General features: G+C 45.3%; 1 protein-coding gene across 1 annotated transcript in view; it reads left to right on the forward strand.

The window, feature by feature from the left end:
* The window catches only part of notch3 (notch receptor 3), a 30,592-nt gene extending 13,360 nt beyond the window's left edge, over positions 1-17,232 (forward strand). The window contains exons 5-33 of the mRNA XM_056400828.1: positions 378-500; positions 599-832; positions 918-1,073; positions 1,155-1,340; positions 2,445-2,558; positions 3,682-3,795; positions 6,085-6,318; positions 6,491-6,601; positions 6,708-6,900; positions 7,084-7,229; positions 7,463-7,696; positions 7,844-7,996; positions 8,115-8,343; positions 8,479-8,680; positions 8,809-8,965; positions 9,067-9,251; positions 9,374-9,506; positions 9,618-9,875; positions 9,983-10,095; positions 10,208-10,737; positions 10,841-11,167; positions 11,277-11,425; positions 11,514-11,742; positions 11,859-11,949; positions 12,108-12,276; positions 12,422-12,726; positions 12,847-12,994; positions 13,112-13,209; positions 13,307-17,232. Coding sequence (XP_056256803.1) covers positions 378-500; positions 599-832; positions 918-1,073; positions 1,155-1,340; positions 2,445-2,558; positions 3,682-3,795; positions 6,085-6,318; positions 6,491-6,601; positions 6,708-6,900; positions 7,084-7,229; positions 7,463-7,696; positions 7,844-7,996; positions 8,115-8,343; positions 8,479-8,680; positions 8,809-8,965; positions 9,067-9,251; positions 9,374-9,506; positions 9,618-9,875; positions 9,983-10,095; positions 10,208-10,737; positions 10,841-11,167; positions 11,277-11,425; positions 11,514-11,742; positions 11,859-11,949; positions 12,108-12,276; positions 12,422-12,726; positions 12,847-12,994; positions 13,112-13,209; positions 13,307-14,806 — 6,821 coding nt within the window. The 3' untranslated portion in view covers positions 14,807-17,232. The remainder of the gene's footprint in view (positions 1-377; positions 501-598; positions 833-917; positions 1,074-1,154; positions 1,341-2,444; positions 2,559-3,681; positions 3,796-6,084; positions 6,319-6,490; positions 6,602-6,707; positions 6,901-7,083; positions 7,230-7,462; positions 7,697-7,843; positions 7,997-8,114; positions 8,344-8,478; positions 8,681-8,808; positions 8,966-9,066; positions 9,252-9,373; positions 9,507-9,617; positions 9,876-9,982; positions 10,096-10,207; positions 10,738-10,840; positions 11,168-11,276; positions 11,426-11,513; positions 11,743-11,858; positions 11,950-12,107; positions 12,277-12,421; positions 12,727-12,846; positions 12,995-13,111; positions 13,210-13,306) is intronic.
* The last annotated feature ends 567 nt before the right edge of the window (positions 17,233-17,799 follow it).

The following is a 17,799-nucleotide window of genomic DNA, read 5'->3' on the forward strand; positions in this document are numbered from 1 at the left end:
TTGCTCTGTTCACAACTGAAGGAATTTACTTTATGGGCCTCCTGGTTTCCCACTGGGGAGCTGGCAGGAAATATCTCTTGCCAGAAAGGAAGTCATTGAAACTGTGAGAGATTATAAAACAAGCAAACACTGTGGGGAGTATAGACCTCTGAAGCAGGCAGGAGTCACGGCTGTTGCTGGCATCATATGGGAACCGTCATGTGAAGATGTAAACAATCAGACACCCTCTGAACCTTTTTACTGCCCACACTGCCCCACACTTCCTCTAGTGTGGGAAATACGACTCAAAGTTATCAGTAGAAATGTGTAGTGTCTGGAACAGGGACCACTGCATGTTTAATAAACTCCCATGTTTACACTCTCTTCATCTGTCTCAGGGTTTGAAGGACACAACTGTGAGAATAATGTGGATGACTGTCCAGGGCATAAGTGTTCGAATGGAGGAATATGTGTGGATGGAGTAAATACATACAACTGCCAGTGCCCACCGGAATGGACAGGTACAGATCTGTTTATCATATTTGAAATAAACTTCAAATATACATTATGTGTCATGATAAGTATGTGTGACTCCATATTTGTCATGTAACCACACTAGGGCAATTTTGTGCTGAGGACGTGAACGAGTGTCTCATGCAACCAAACGCCTGCCATAACGGGGGTACTTGCTTCAACACCATCGGCGGTCATACCTGTGTCTGCGTTAATGGTTGGACTGGAGATGACTGCAGTGAGAACATCGATGACTGCGCCATAGCCGTTTGCTTCAACGGTGCCACCTGCCATGACCGTGTAGCATCCTTCTTCTGCGAGTGCCCAGTTGGAAAGACGGGTATGTGGGTTAGTCAAAATGCCCCTCTTGAGCAGTCCTGGCTGCTAAATCGATGATAACTGCCATGTGCTTTCTTTGTCCACAGGTTTGCTGTGTCATCTGGATGATGCGTGTGTGAGTAACCCCTGCAATGAGGGGGCAGTGTGTGACACCAACCCTCTCAACGGCCGCGCCATTTGCACATGTCCTGCTGGCTTTGTAGGAGGTGCCTGCAACCAGGACATGGATGAGTGTTCAATTGGTAAGTCACTGGGGCTGTATACTCTCGCTTTCTCTCTTTTCAGTGTGTTTCATGTACTGATCCCCAGCCTTTTACCCACAGGTGCAAACCCGTGTGAGCATTTTGGGAAATGTGTGAACACAGAGGGCTCCTTCCAGTGTCAGTGTGGTCGGGGATATGCCGGTCCACGTTGTGAGATTGACATAAACGAATGCCTATCCATGCCCTGCCAGAATGACGCCACTTGCCTGGACCGCATCGGAGAGTTCACCTGTATCTGCATGCCAGGTATTCAGACCTGTTAAATTATATTTCAGCACTGCCAATAAAACAATACAGGACATCTCAATTCAGCCTGACGCATTCACATTGAACCAATAAAAACCATAGCAGAGGGGAACAGCTTGTTATTTAACCCGGACCTTCTAAAGAAGCATTATCTGCAGTGCTGCCATACCGACTGCCAGTGTAGACTGTTATGTAATACATTCCCATTAACATTTGGGGTATGGAGGCACTTCTCTACATTCAATACACTGTACAGCCAGACAGGGTATTAGCTTGGACTAAGTGATGGTTTGGACACTCAGTGACAAAAACACAGTGAAACTCTCACGCACAGCCCTACATGCATCCTGGGGTTTTGGGAACTATACAAATTAGAGCTGGGAGTTGGGTCTATAGGACTGGATGTGAGAGAGGGCGAGCAGTTAGGGGGAGGAGTGTGCTGTGAATACTAATGAGTGGTAGAGTGGTGGGAATGGAGCGGAACAATAGGGCCCCTCTGTGCTCCACTTTGCACCCCTCATACACACAGAGAGGGAGAGAGGCCTTTTCCCAGAGCCTCTCCCCCTCCCCCTTCATTTCCAGAGACAGGGCCTTCCTCTTCACCCTCCTCTTCATCAGCCAGCCTGGCAAAGCTCATGTGGAGCGGCTGATTATTTCTGATTCCACGCTAGCCTCTCCTCAGGGGCAGCACTCTGATCCACACTCTGTTTCACCTCAATGAAGGAGTCTTCCATAGTTTGCTAACAAAGAATGTATAACATGCATCTGGTGAATGGGACACTGACCTAGGGAGGGTTTATGCTTTACGGACAGTAGGGTGTGGTGACTTCAGGTCGGTAGAGTGGGAACACTAGGGATGCTCTAGGGATCTTTTCCCCAGTGTCCACACAATTGCATGCACAAAATACTGGCCTGAACTGACATACCATACATTTCTAATTTTTATTATATCCTTTATTTAACCAGGTTAAAGTTTTATTGGGATTAAAATCTCTTTTTCAAGAGTAACCTGGTCGAGAGAGCAGCAAGTACATAATTGAACGCAGTGAGTCTGTTTCAACTGCAAGAACAAACGCAAATTCAGTTTGAACTTGTGTCTTCCAGGCTACATGGGGACTTACTGTGAGATTGATGTTGATGACTGTGATAGCAACCCATGTGTGAATGATGGCATCTGTCGGGACATGGTCAATGGCTTCACGTGCACCTGCCAGCCAGGTGAGACTTTTATGACTTGTATTTCTATTCCATGTGTTTATTTCTTTCCCTGTTAACCTGTCCAATTCAGTGTCAGCAGCAGTTGTAAAGAACAGAAAGCCAAAGTTTAAATGTCCACCAGAACCAGAAGAAGGAGGGTCAGCTTTGCTATTTCTGCCTGCTGGTGTTGAGTGCCACCACTCTTATAAAAAGGCAAGCCCAAAAGGCTGCCTATCCTCTTGCCTGAACAAAGACACTATTGTGACCCCCGCTCCCCTCCTCTGTGGAATGTGGAAGGGACAGCAGTCTCCCTCATCCTATCCTGAAGAGGAGGGGGGAACAGCAGTCCTGCTAATGAGATTCTTTTCCAGGTCCGCAATTTACATCTGGGACAGACGTCCCCCCACCACCCCCCATCTAGCTATTGAGCCAGTGGAGCTGATGCAGGAAGGAGGGGTGGGGGGGTTCCCCAAAAGAGAAAACAATCCCACTGTCTCCTCTAACCCCCCACCCCACCCCTCCCAAAAGCACCAACACACAGACTGTCCTTACACTGTTAATCAACTGAGCGGTGTGCTACCAATGCACCAATTCACCCCTGTCTGGGCACTGTGCCCACAGATTTCAAGCCTGCTCAGTTTCTCAAGCTTTTCAAGACAGTAGATTTGAGTTGTTTTCATTACTATTATTATTACTACTCTTATTATTATTAGTTTCTCCACACATTCCATATAATTTTATATATCACAGTCGTGTGTAGAGAAGGCATTGTACGGACAAACTTTACTATAACCTGAAGTGCGCTGAAGCTGCATAAATTGCATTGTGCTGCCCAGTGATTCCATACCACCTGATAACATTGTTCATATATTTTCAGATCCACCTTGCATGCACTTAAAGCATTATCAAGGTCACAGATTTTCTGGTGCATTTGTTGTGGTCATCTCAGCACTGGTCCAAGTGCACGGATGACATGTCCTTAACCAGTCGAGACACTCTCAAACCCAACCTTAGCCAGACGTCACTAATCTAGCCAAAGACCCCTGCCCTTCTTAGAACAGACAGAACTGCCCTCTGACCTGAGCATGGACCCTTCCACTGGACCCTCTTTCTGACCCTTCACCTATGTGTTTGTATGTCCCAGGGTTTACTGGCACCATGTGTCAGATCGACATAGATGAGTGCGCCAGCACACCCTGCCAGAACGGAGCAAAATGCTACGACCGGCCCAATGGGTTCGAGTGCCGCTGTGCTGAAGGTAAGGGCTTCTGTATCTAATAGTTGTCACTGAACAGTTGTAGACAGTACACAGCTCAAGGAGTCTTCCCAGGCAGACGAGCAGATGCGCCTTAACCACTTGTTGGGCTGTGTTTGGTCTTTGTTAAGTGTTCAGTGTTTTGGGGGGTCAGCTATTTTCTGGACGTCTGCTGGCGAAGCAGACTGACTTGAGGCCCCTAATCCCCCTCTTTCCCTCATCGGCTCTCAGGATCATGGGGTCACTGAGGACCAGCAGTTGCCAAGAAAGGAGCCTTGGTCATCACCTCGACATCTGTTCATCTGTTAAACCCCCACACACCACCTTATGCTGCATCTTAACTTTCATTCTTTTACATCCATTCATATCCATGTTTCAATGCAAGCCCTGATACAGTGAACTATAGTAAGGTTGCATGTATGAGCTGACTGTGTGTATGTATTGATATTTAACATGTTTGTTTGGACCTATGTCTACGGAGGAGCCTGCTTCATTGTTTCAGTGGCCAGCTGCTTGGTATTCCCTGTGTTTCTGGGCCCCTTCTGTTGAGTGAAGTGGCCCTGTTTGACGTGGCGCAGTCTATTGTTACCTCCGCCACTGAGAACAAAAGCAGGGCTGGGAGGCCTGTGTAGGGCCCTTCTTTACTGCTTTGCCCAACTCAGCACTGCGCTGCACACATACCACACAAACCAACACTTAGTTGTCTAACACACAGGCACCACAGTGATCAGAACCCAAAACTCTGGAAGGTTTTTATAAAGAAAAATTAGAAACGGACAGAGGGAGTTCAACACCATAACAAGTAAAGTGGGTAAAAGAGGAAAATCTGAAATTCAAGGAAAAACTTAAATCAATGAAGAAAAATGTTTTAAGACGGACAAGGGAAAGCCAAGATCAGGTTGTCGAGCAAAAGATTGAAGCTTTGCTGCGTCAAATGGTCAGATAAATGCCCTAACATTGGAGATGGGACGATGCATTATTTGATGATACAGGGTTTAAGATTCAATTCAATCATGATATAATTAAAAATTCAATGACAACAATGTATGACTCCAGAATACTTACACTCGGCACGGGGTTGATTTACATGTACAAAAACAAATGTATATGCAACTAAGTGCAAATACTATTTCTCAAAAATACGACAACCTCTAAATAAATAAATATGGGTAAAATAAAGGGTCAACAAAACAACTGGGCTGAACATTTGAACAGCCAGCTAACTGCAAGAAACTGACAGTGTCCATCTGGCAATGTCCATATTTCTGTCATTGTCTGTCACCACAGCGGCAGTGTTGTGATATGGCCTGTCCAACTCCCATTCCACTGCAGCCAAATGAAGCAATTCTGCAATGTTAGCTCCCGTGTGTGATTCAAACAGAGGGCAAGTTTTCAAGATATAGTCAGCAATCTCCCAGTTCCCCCTCCTAATGAGCGCTGTTATTTTGACATAGCTCTGAATGGCTGGGGAGGTCCATCCATCTGTTGTTAGCAAAATACAGTTAGTCACTTTGAAGGTTTCCATAACACATTGTCTGGTTTCTTTGTTAAGATTTGGTATGACTATTCTAGAAAAGTGTTTGCTTGATGGAACTTGGTGTTTCCGTTCAGCTCTCTCTGATAATAGAAAATGGCTGTAGGTTGGTTGGTTGCCTTGGTAATTTCTTTAGCCTGCTCACTTGTTTGTGGAAGAGGGGTAGAAAATGATTTCAGCAGTTTTTTATTTTTTATTGTTGTTTGGTCCCGTGACACTTTTCGCTGTTCTTTTCCTTGGTCGTGTCTTTGTGGTAGAGGTGTACATTCGTGCTTATGTTGGTGGTGTTAGATGTTGCATAAGGCATTATCGTCTTGCACAACTTACAAGACAACAACAACTCTTTAATTATTTTCCCCACATTTCACAGGAAAGACAAAATACTGCCACACCCATGACCCATGAATGCAGGTGGAGCACTTTCCATGTCTGTATTACTAGCATTGCTTCCTGCTGCTACCATCTTTAAGGGGTGTAGTTCTCAGGAGACGGCTTTCTTATAATAAAGGCAGTTGCGCCCTCTGCAGTACAAAGTATGGAATAGGCCAGGAAAATCATGTATGGTTGACAGTGTATGGCTATATACCTATGTTCTGTTACCATAATGGCAAAACTAAGAAGTAGCTGACCCACAAAAAACTTTGCGAGACCTAGTGATACATTTTGCGATGTTTTTGTGTGATGATATATGGACTTTCAATACATTTTCCCATCTCTCCTTAATATGAATCTCCATTTATGCTCTTTTCCTCTTTTAGGTTATGAAGGAACACTCTGTGAGAGTAATATCAACAACTGTCAGCCCGACCCATGCCACCATGGCTCGTGCATAGATGGCATTGCCAGCTACACCTGTAACTGCGATGCTGGCTACACAGGCTATCGCTGTGAGAACCAACTCAATGAATGCCACAGCAACCCTTGTCAGAATGGAGGCAAGTGTGTGGACCTGGTCAACAAGTACATCTGCCAGTGCCAACATGGAACCTCAGGTAACAGGAAAAATTAATTATTTTTAAAAGTTCACCAACTTTTACAGCAAATTTACTGACACTGTGGGCTACACTGTCATATGCTTATTTATATTTTCTGTACTTTCTGTACTGTAAAATGTTTATAATATTTCCACAAGCCTAAAGTAGTAATTTCTCTTGGTCAACACAGGCACAAACTGTGAAATTAACTTTGACGATTGTGCCAGTAACCCTTGTGACTACGGCATCTGCAAAGATGGCATCAACCGCTATGACTGCGTTTGCAAACCTGGCTTCACTGGTAAGGCCCTCTTAAAATGAAAGCACAAATGTGAGATGAAAAAATTTGTCCTGATTGGAAATGTTGACAAACACACTTTGATTGTATCTAACATCTTTCCTGCCAGGTCCCAAGTGTAATGTGGAGATAGATGAGTGTGCATCTAGCCCCTGTAGGAATGGGGGGACATGTGTGGATGAAGAGAATGGATTTCATTGCCAGTGTCCTGAGGGCTTTAAGCCCCCTTACTGTTACTCCCAGGTGGACAAGTGTGGCAGCAGCCCCTGTGTCCATGGCTCATGCAGGGATGACATCAACGGGTATGAACTGTTACAGCCTTCGTCATGTCAAATGATTCATGTTATATCAAGGCGAAACTACAAGTATCACCACTTTGCAAGGTTGTTGCTAATCCCACAGGTTTCAACTTGCCCGTCAGTTCGTTGTTATTTCACTTTTACAATTTGGCATCTTTTGATAATTGACCACTCCTGTATTTCTAGTTACCGCTGTGACTGCGAGCCAGGATGGGTGGGAAAGAACTGTGATCTGGACAGGAACGACTGTTTGCCGAGTCCCTGCCAGAATGCTGGCACATGCATCGACCAGCTCAATGGCTTCACTTGCAAGTGTCGTCAAGGCTTCAGAGGTGAGAGGATGGCAAAGTAGCACAAGAAAGTGAAGTTATAACTCAGTATCTTATAGACTTTATTAACATCTCATAGTCTAAATTATTCCTACCATGTCTTCTATCATCTTCCTCCTCCTGAATGGCATGTACCTCCCCCTAGTGGTGTATTAGAAATGTGCAGATAAATTCACCAGTGTCAGGCCAAGACAGTCCTGCAATATATTTTAATGTCTCCCCTGTGCCTCCAACAGGTAACCTATGCCAGGTGAACATCAACGAATGTGCTTCCAGTCCCTGTCTGAACAAGGGTACTTGTGTGGACGGTGTGGCAAGTTTCACCTGTCTGTGTGAGCTGCCTTACAGTGGACCCACATGTGCTGAGGTCCTCACACCTTGCTCCCCTAACCCCTGTGCCAATCATGCCGTCTGCACCCACACACCAGACTATTTGGGATATCAGTGTAACTGCCAACCAGGATGGCAAGGTAAGCAAATTTTGTACTTAGTATCTCAGTGCCTGCTCATATATCGTGAGATAATCTGTCTGGAAGCTTACAGAAAGTCTTTGTGCGTATACACTTTTTCACAATCTTGACTTAAACCTCATTGTATTTGTCCTTTGTATTTTTCAGGTCAGTTGTGCAACGTAGATGTGAATGAATGCATCTCAAACCCCTGCAAGAACCGTGGGACTTGCACTAACACACTTGGAGGCTTTGTGTGCTCCTGCAGAGCTGGATATACTGGGCTTACCTGTGAAACAGACATCAATGACTGTGCTCCTAGTGAGTGGCCATGAAAACTAAGTGTGCTTTATTACTGTAATTGTCTGAAATACAATACCAGGTCCATGCACATTTACTGTAGTTGACCAAAGTCGCCCTCTCCTTTTTTTTCCAACAGATCCATGCCTAAGTGGAGGTTCCTGCACAGATGGTATGAACTCTTTCCACTGCAGCTGCCTGCCAGGCTTCACTGGGCCTCGCTGTGCTTTAGAGATCAATGAATGCCAGAGTTCCCCTTGCAAAAATGGAGGCACATGCACAGACTATGTCAACTCTTACACCTGCACCTGTAGGCCTGGCTTTACTGGCATTCACTGCGAAACCAACATCCCTGATTGTACCGAAAGGTGTGTTTTTGTTTGAGTCTCTGAAATATCTCATGATGTGTTTTGTCAACCTGCTTTTATAAACATTTATATAACTATTGAATATGATGATAGTACTTGAAGATTTAAATCAATATTTTTACTCATATTCCACAGCTCTTGCTTCAATGGTGGGACATGCACAGATAAAATCAATGGCTATACCTGTACCTGCCGCTCAGGCTTCACTGGCTCCCACTGTCAATACGAGGTCAATGAGTGTGACTCCCAGCCGTGCCTCAACGGAGGCATCTGTCAAGACGCCCTAGAGTCCTTCCGTTGCTCCTGCCCCAAGGGCTATACCAGCAACCGCTGCCAGGTACACGCACACTCGCGGATACTCTTTACTTGAATCTTGGTATTGTTAAGACCATGAGTATTTAATACATGTTAGTTTTTAGACCAATTAATGCTGATCCTTTTCCATCTTTCCCCTCGCCTACTCAGACACCAGTTGACTGGTGCAGACGCTCATCTCCCTGCCAAAATGGAGGACGCTGTCGCCAAAAGGATGCCTACTTCATCTGTGATTGTAGTAATGGCTGGTCTGGACGTTACTGTGACATCCCTAGGGTCTCATGCGAAACAGCTGCGCGGCAGAGAGGTATTTTGATGTTCTGTATATGATGACATTAGACATCTTGGTCTGTTTATGTTATGACTGGATAATTAAAGTTCAATTTTCTCCCAAATCTTTCTAATCAGGGCTCCAGACAGATGACCTATGCCACCACGGTGGTCACTGTGTCAACACTGGGAATACCCACTATTGTAAATGTCCTGATGACTACACTGGAAGCTATTGCGAAAGCCAAGTGGACCACTGTGAAGACAAACCCTGCCGCAATGGCGCCACCTGTAGGGGCTATGTGGGAGGGTACCAGTGTGATGTGAGTCCATTGCTTTATCAATGTTATGCTCTTCTCTGTCAGAATTCAGCAAAGTCAGCATTCACATAGTGCTTCGTCACAGTTGTGGAGATTATGTAATTGTCATCTGCATATCATTACAGTGTATGCCAGGATATACTGGACAGAACTGCGAGATAGAGATCAATGAGTGCCAGTCTCATCCTTGCCAGAACGGAGGCACTTGCATTGATCTGGTGGGACATTACATCTGCTCCTGCCCCCCTGGCACACTGGGTATGCATGCACATATTAAACAGAAACATATGTTTATTACTAAAGAGACTTCACGATATGTGACTAAAAGATAATGAATATAACAGTGTATATTAATCCTCTCCTTTAAAGGTGTTCTCTGTGAGATCAATGAAGATGACTGTGCTCCACCCCTGAGGCTGCGCAGTGCTCCCCCTAAGTGCCTGAACAATGGCACCTGTGTGGATAGAGTTGGTGGATACCGCTGCAATTGTCCCCCTGGATTCACGGGAGAAAGATGTGAGGGAGACATAAATGAGTGTCTCTCTAACCCCTGCAGCCCCTCCAACAGCCTTGATTGCATCCAGCTGCCCAATGACTACCAGTGCATCTGCAAGCCTGGCTTCACAGGTTAGACAACTGCCAGCAGCTCCCACCTGGCTCCTCAATATGCATTCTCTTTGTGCAAAATACTCTCTTCCAATTGTGGAGCTTTACCATCTATGTGTTGTTTTTAGGTCGGAGGTGTCAGAGCAGGTTCAGTGTATGCGAGTCTCAGCCTTGTCAGAATGGAGGAGCCTGTTCTATATCCAGCAGCTCTGCACTGGGATACACTTGCACGTGTCAGCTTGTAAGTGTCAGTTCATATACCTAACACCTAATTAGAGTTTGTGCTGTGCAGTTTTTCTTGTTGGTGTATTGAAAGTTTACAATTTAAGTGCCTGAATGATGTCTATCTTTAGGGTTATACTGGGCCCAATTGTGAAAGAAGCCTGTCCTGTCGGGAGCTGTCCTGCTACAATGGAGGTAGCTGTGCACTTACCACGAGGGGGGCGCGTTGCTCCTGCCCTCCAGGTTATGGCGGCCCCCAGTGTCAGCATCGTAGTAATGAAGGCTGCTCCTCCCAGCCCTGTCGGAACGGAGGGTTGTGCACAGAAGAGACCAGCTTCCCATACTTTCACTGCCAGTGTCCCAGTGGTTGGGCAGGTAAGCGGTGTGAGCAGAGTAGCAGAGCCACTGATGCCCTAATGCCGTCATGCCCTCGAGCAGACTGCCATGGCAAAGCCAACGATGGTGTTTGTGACAAGGAGTGCAACACGTTCCCCTGCCGCTGGGACGGCGGCGACTGCTCTCTAGCGGCGAACCCTTGGGCTCGTTGTACAGACCCTCGCTGCTGGCGTGTCTTCAATAACAGCCATTGTGATGAGTCCTGCAACAACCCGGACTGTCTGTATGACAACTTTGACTGCAAAAGCAAGGAGAAAGTTTGCAAGTGAGTTTACTTTTACTGTTAACAGGATTCCCCAGTTTTTTCGGTGCTGATTTGGGGAAAAAAAATAAACTTTAGCTGATCATTCTATTTGTGTCATCTCCAGTCCAATATATGAGACCTACTGTATCGACCACTATGCCGATGGGCGGTGTGACCAGGGCTGCAACACAGAGGAGTGCGGCTGGGATGGCTTGGACTGCGCAGGGAAGGTTCCAGAAGACCTTGCTGATGGTGTCTTGGTTTTGGTAGTCCTACTGCCTCCAGAGGAGCTTCTCCGCACCAGCACAGCTTTTCTGCAGAAATTAAGTGCTATCCTCCACACTTCACTGCGCTTCCGTCTGGACCGCAACGGAAAAGCCATGATCCTCCCTTACACCCGCCGAGAGGCACGCCTCAAGAGGGAGCTGCAGCCTCATCACGAGATCATCGGGTCAGTCAGGCATACAGCTACAAAAACAACAACATAAAACATGAAGTCTTTCCTGTAGATTGTAGATTGTACATTATACTAAACACCTGCCTCTCTGTTATTCCTGTAGCTCCAAAGTGTACCTGGAAATAGACAACCGTCTGTGCATTCAGGACTCCGTGGACTGTTTCCCTACAGCAGACAGTGCTGCAGAGTACCTGGGAGCCCTGTCAGCTGTAGAAATGCTCCGCTTCCCATATCCTCTCAAAGAAGCCCGTGGTGAGTAGGGATACATAAAGAACACAAAAAGTAGTTGTAGGACTAATGAGGTGCAAATATGTAATTTGTACTTCTCTTCTCTTTACAGGTGAAAAAGTTCCATTTGAGTCTGGAACCATACCCCCATGGATCAAGCTGATGCTGGTGGGGATAGCTTCTCTTTTCATTTTAGTCATCCTTGTGATAGGCATGTTGATTGCTCGCAGAAAGAGAGAACACAGCACCCTCTGGTTCCCTGAGGGCTTCTTCCTAAAAAAGGAACCCAGCAGCAACAAGAACCGCAGGGAACCTGTTGGCCAGGATGCTCTGGGATTGAAGTAAGTTACTTGTGTTCAAATGTTAACTGAATTGCTTTAGCAATGTGCTTTGGAATTGTTTTATACTTTTTTGGTGGGGGTTAGCATGGTTTAACATATTTGTATCTGTAAAACAGACACATGCCAAAAACTGTGGAGGAATCTCTCCTTGGAGATCACAGTGACCAGTGGATGGACTCAGACTGCCCCGAGGCAAAAAGGCTCAAGGTCAGTTACGCAGCTACTTCACATTTATAAATTGTCCTGAACAATTTACATAAACACAAGCACAAACTCTGTATGTAAATTTTGCAACAGCATGTCAGCCTGCATTTATAGCAAGTCATGAAATTGTGTTCTCTCCTTCTGTGATTGTGTGTGTTCAGGTTGAGGAGCCAAGTATGCTCTCGGACAGTGAAGATGCAGTGGACAGCAGACAGTGGACACAGCATCACCTCGCAGCCGCAGACATTCGTGTGCCTCCCACCATGGCCCTCACCCCACCTCAAGGAGAGTTTGAAAGTGACTGCATGGACGTTAATGTCAGAGGCCCAGGTTAGTAGTGAGATAATGATTTAGTTTTCACACTAGAACTGTGATTTACACATTTATACTTTTTTATACTTCATTTGTATGATCTGTTATGTTGAGTACTTGAATAGACATAAACTCACCCACACCTGTTTTAATCTCCCACCAGATGGTTTTACACCTCTGATGCTGGCATCATTCTGCGGAGGCGGCTTAGAGCCTGAGATAGCAGAGGAGGAAGAGAATGAGGAGTGTTCAGCCAACATCATCTCTGACCTGATCTACCAGGGCGCTTCCCTTGCTGCGCAAACAGACCGGACTGGTGAGACAGCACTCCACCTGGCTGCCCGTTACGCCCGTGCTGATGCTGCTAAGAGGCTTCTGGATGCCGGCGCAGATGCCAATGCTCAGGACAACACAGGACGTACCCCGCTACATGCTGCAGTGGCTGCAGATGCACAGGGTGTCTTCCAGGTAAACAAACACATGCTGTTCATTGGTCACATCAGAGGTAGAAATGCCTATAACTTATTTTAGCTCACATGTTATATAAAACATAAGGTTGAACCCAATCTTTACCACCCTCCATCCTAGATTCTGATCCGAAACCGGGCTACAGATCTCGACTCCCGTATGTACGATGGCTCCACTGCACTGATCCTGGCTGCACGGCTGGCAGTAGAGGGCATGGTAGAGGAACTCATCACTTGTCATGCTGATGTCAATGCAGTTGATGAATTGGGTACGTGTTTGTCATGTTTCACTCAAGTGAATGTCCAGAAGCAGATTCTCCTGTTTGGCAACAATATTTACGGATACTATAGATTTGTAATGTCATTGTTTGTCGTCTCTCTTTTAGGGAAATCTGCCTTACACTGGGCTGCTGCAGTTAATAATGTGGATGCAACTGTTGCCCTACTGAAGAACGGTGCAAACAAAGATATGCAAGATCTCAAGGTACACCATCTACCACACTGTTACCACACTTTCAGCATTGGCTTAACTAGAGGTATATATGTGTCTAACACTGCCTCTGTTTTGTTTTTCTTTTCAGGAGGAGACCCCTCTGTTCCTTGCAGCCCGTGAGGGCAGCTGTGAGGCTGTGAAGGTTCTGCTGGCTCACTTTGCAAACAGAGAGATCACAGACCATATGGACAGGTTGCCAAGGGACATTGCTCAGGAGCGTATGCACCACGACATTGTTCAGCTTCTTGATGAGTACAATACAGTGAGAAGTCCCCAGGGCCATGGAGGGGCTGGACACCACCTCACTGGTGGACACACTCTGTCTCCTCTCATGTGCCCGCCCAGTGCCTTCCTGCCTAGTCTGAAGAACACCCCACAGGGCAAGAAGAATCGTCGGCCTGGGGCCAAGGGTTCTAGCCTGGGAGGCCCGCATGCTTCCAGTTTGAAGGAGTCAGTCAAGGCCCGCAATAAGAAGCTGACCTTGGACATGCAGAGTGCCTTACTGGAGAGCTCAGTTACCCTGTCCCCAGTTGACTCACTGGACTCACCCCACGGGGGAGCTAGCAACGCTGGCTACATCACCAACCCCACTTCTCCTGTGGCGATGCAGTCACCAGGGCTCTTCCACTCCTCCATGTCTGTTCCAAACACCCCAATGGTACATAGTAGCATGTTGGAGGGAGGTGGGCCCTTTGCTGTGTCTCTAGCACAGCTCAATGACCTGGGAGCTGGAGGAATGTCCTTGCAGGGACGCGTCTCCATGGCCTCTGATGTCAACCATGGCTATGTGCTGAGTTCAGGCCAGATGGGGCTCAACATGGGCATGGTCAGTCCTGTCAGTGTGCCCTTTGACTGGCACAACCGGATGACCCCCTCCTCCCAGTGTGGTCAGCAGGTGGTGAATCTTGTGCAGAGTAGCCAGGCGGGCATGCACCCCCAAAGCCCAGCCATGCAGCAGCAGAACATGCTGATGCACCAACAACAGATCTTCCGTAATCCTATGCTGCAGCCCACTCCTGTTACCTCCACACCCACTATCAGCCCAGTCAAGCTGCCCTCCATCGCTGAGCAGCAGCAACAACAACAGCAGCAGCAGCAGCAGCTCATCAACCACACCATCACCAACCAGCAGAGCATGGCCCGCATGGGCACCTCCACCCCACCGACTCCTCAGACCTCACAACCTCCACCATCCTTCTTCCAGCAGCAGCAGATGCCACAGCAACCTTCTCAGCCCCAGCCCCCTGCTCAGCCTCCACAGGCAGCCACGCCAGCAGCCCAGCCCACTCAGGCTCTGCCCTCCCAGCCAAGTAGCAGCACTGCAGGAACGGAGGATTACCCAACCCCTCCCTCCCAGCACAGCTACTCATCCGCAATGGATGCCACGCCCAAGCATTACCTCCATTTGCCCAGTGAGCACCCGTATCTGACACCATCCCCAGAGTCTCCTGAGCCCTGGTCCAGCCCCTCTCCTCACTGCGTCTCCGATTGGTCAGATTCCACACCCAGCCCAGCAGTTGCTGGCCCTGCCCAGACCCAAATTACTCAAATCCCAGAGGCCAATGGCAAAATGCAGGTGTTTGCATGAAGATCCTATGGCCTCTGCTTGAAAAGGGACCTGGGGTAAAAGAATTTGTGGACTGGCTCTTGGGCCTGTCTGTGTTTCTATGTGTCAGCCTGTTTCCAAGATTTTCATTGGATTTGGATTGACTATGTTTATCACAAGGACCGTCTGCTAGTGATTGTTGCAGAGAAAAAAGTAAAGGGAAATGTGTGTTGTCTGAAAAAAACAGCAGACAATTTAATGAAGTAATTCTGTCACAGATGGACTTGTTTTTTATTATAAAAAAAAAGTATATGAAGAAAACCAAGTCTTTCATTTCAAAGACTTAGGGATACTCTCCTTTAAACTAACAAACATTTAAAAAAGTAGATAAGAGAAAAAAGTAAAATGTTGAAGGGAATTCATTTATTTTTATTTATTGTTTTTATCTCTCTGAACTGCTTTTTTCTTTAGGTTTTTGTCACCCTCTTTCTGTCCCCCAGCTTCTCACATAATGTGCCACCCCGTCTTATTTTATACAGACCGCCTACATTTAGCCAGTGTGGCCGGTAAAGGAATATAATTCATTATTCAGACCAGTTAACAGACAGACAGAGGACTTTTCACCTCTTGACTGATATTTATTCAGGCCAACAACAGCTGGTAAAGATGATAAACTGGCTCTAGCAAATATATATTGAGAGTTGCTCAGCAGTAGTGATATGTTCTGATTTGATTGAATTGTGGTAATTGATTATTTTCCATATGAGTATTATGAAAAGGAATGTAGATGAGTGTCTCTGAAGCACTTCAAGTGACCAGCTTCACAGGGCAAGTGTGGGTACAATACAACATTTAACCACCGTGGATATTTATAATACATGGGTGGCATTTAATCCATGGCAATTTTACTTATGACTTTTCAAAATAAATGAGCAGAGTAAAATTTTAGGTTTAATGCTCCCATTTCATCTGCAGCTTCTCACTGACTTTACAGGACTCTTACCTCCAGGTCTACTGCCAGCCCTGATACCCTCAGTTTTGAAGCTTGTTTTCATTCACTTTAAGAAAGAATTGTTTGCCTAAAATCAGCCTCTCACTGCCCTTTTTTAGTTTGTGTATTAATTTTTTGTTTGTTCCAGTTGTTTTGTACTCTGTATATTTGTGGAAACCATGGATACCTTTTTTTTTAACATCACTTCGGATGTACTAAGCTATGCTTATCAGCTGCTATTTTATATCACTCTTCCCTGCAAACATTCCTACATTTTGCCTGTCTTGTTGAGTCTGGACTCTGTGCCTTTTCAGCAGCATCCAACACAGAAAAGAACCAGATGACAGATAGGTGGAAGTTTAATTTGGTGAGGTCGCATCACGTCCTTCCCTGGACTATATGGAAACATTCCTGGACTATGTGTGGCAGTTGAGGTCTCGTTGACACTCTCACCTCGTGTCTGGTACTGTCTGTGGAGGAGAAGTGGTCAGTGTGAGGGTGTGGCTGCTGGGCTGTGACTGCTTATGCCCTGTCACTCCTCAGGGAGGTGTTTTATGGCATGCAGTGGGACAGTTCCCCTGCATCTACAGTAGCTTGCAGTCCAGGGGCCATGGAGTTGCATCTTAAGATGATTGTTAGAAGAGACTGAAGTTAAAAACACTACTATGTAGTGCTGCACCCTTTAACCTTTTGCAAAATTCTGAGATGACACTCCCAGTCATCCAACTAACACCTTGTGTAATGTCTGACCAACTCTTTATCCTGACCTGAGTGTGCAGGATAGAGGTCATCCTCTCTTTTACACACTATGGACATTTGAGCATAAAGTCAATTGATAATTGTAGAATTTTGAGAAAGTAACCATTGCATTTTCATCTTGTGACAAGGCCACCACTCTTTGCTACTACTATTGTGGTAATCTAATACACCCCCTTACTGTGTCATAGACTGAGTTTATCTTCCATTCATTGTTTTATCCTGTTCACTATAGACTCAGCCACTGTTCTGTCAGACCTGGGAAACATGTTGTTGTTCACAGTCCAGTTCAAATTTTACTGTTTATTGTTTGTTTTTTGTTTTTATTATTTTTATATATATCTGGTCTTTTTAATTTCCCTACCAGGTCGCACTAAGTGTTTTTGTACATTTCAACCTCCCAACTTCTGTTTGTAAATATGTTTGCTCTGGGTAGATCCTTGCTTGAGAAGTCTTATGTTTCTAAAATGATTGTTATGTACTAAAAAGGACAAAAATAAAATGTATTTCATTTAGCATTATTTGAAGCTGAGGCTGTGACTGATATTTTATTGGTCTTGTGTTATTAGAACAGTCATAGATATTGTCTATCATTAATAATTTCAATACTTGTTTAAAAGTAGTTCAAAATCATTGTACATAAAACTTTTCCACAGTTTTTCTTTCTACAGTCAAAAGTTGTAAAATAAGTTACTTATAATAAAAACTGTAGGGAACTACATTTTTTTGTGTCCTCGTGTTCAGTGATTATTTCATATTTTAAAGGAGGATGTTCATGAATTCAGGTTCCCACAATCATAAGTATGAGATGTAGCTAAGATGAATTACATGGTATTTTTATAGTCTGAAATGTTACTTGTTCAGTCCAATACAACAGCCCTACAATAAGTGTTATCATGGTGATTCTTAGGTTTGATAATTAATTTTTGATTTCTGAAATCAGAATTTGTGATAATATTGTATAGGATTGCATTATATTCTATGTTGCCTGTTGTTTTGTGCTCCAATACAAGCAACAGCCAAAAAGGTTACCACAAGACACCTCTTGATCTGTCTGCGTCAATTTACATCAACAATGTACAGTGCAAGCTTCACAATGTTGGTATTTGTGGCAGACTTATATTAGATTAGATTGTATATGTAGGTGATCAGGTTATTGTGTCCACTTCCATCAAATGTACTTTCATACTGAAAGACTGAAATGGAGATAGAAAGATAGGGATAAAAATAACCAACTCCTCATTCTAGTACACCCCTCTGTCCAAATAAGTACCGAATGAAATCTCCT

This window comes from Seriola aureovittata, chromosome 17, assembly GCF_021018895.1.
Source record: "Seriola aureovittata isolate HTS-2021-v1 ecotype China chromosome 17, ASM2101889v1, whole genome shotgun sequence".
Lineage (NCBI taxonomy): Eukaryota > Metazoa > Chordata > Actinopteri > Carangiformes > Carangidae > Seriola > Seriola aureovittata.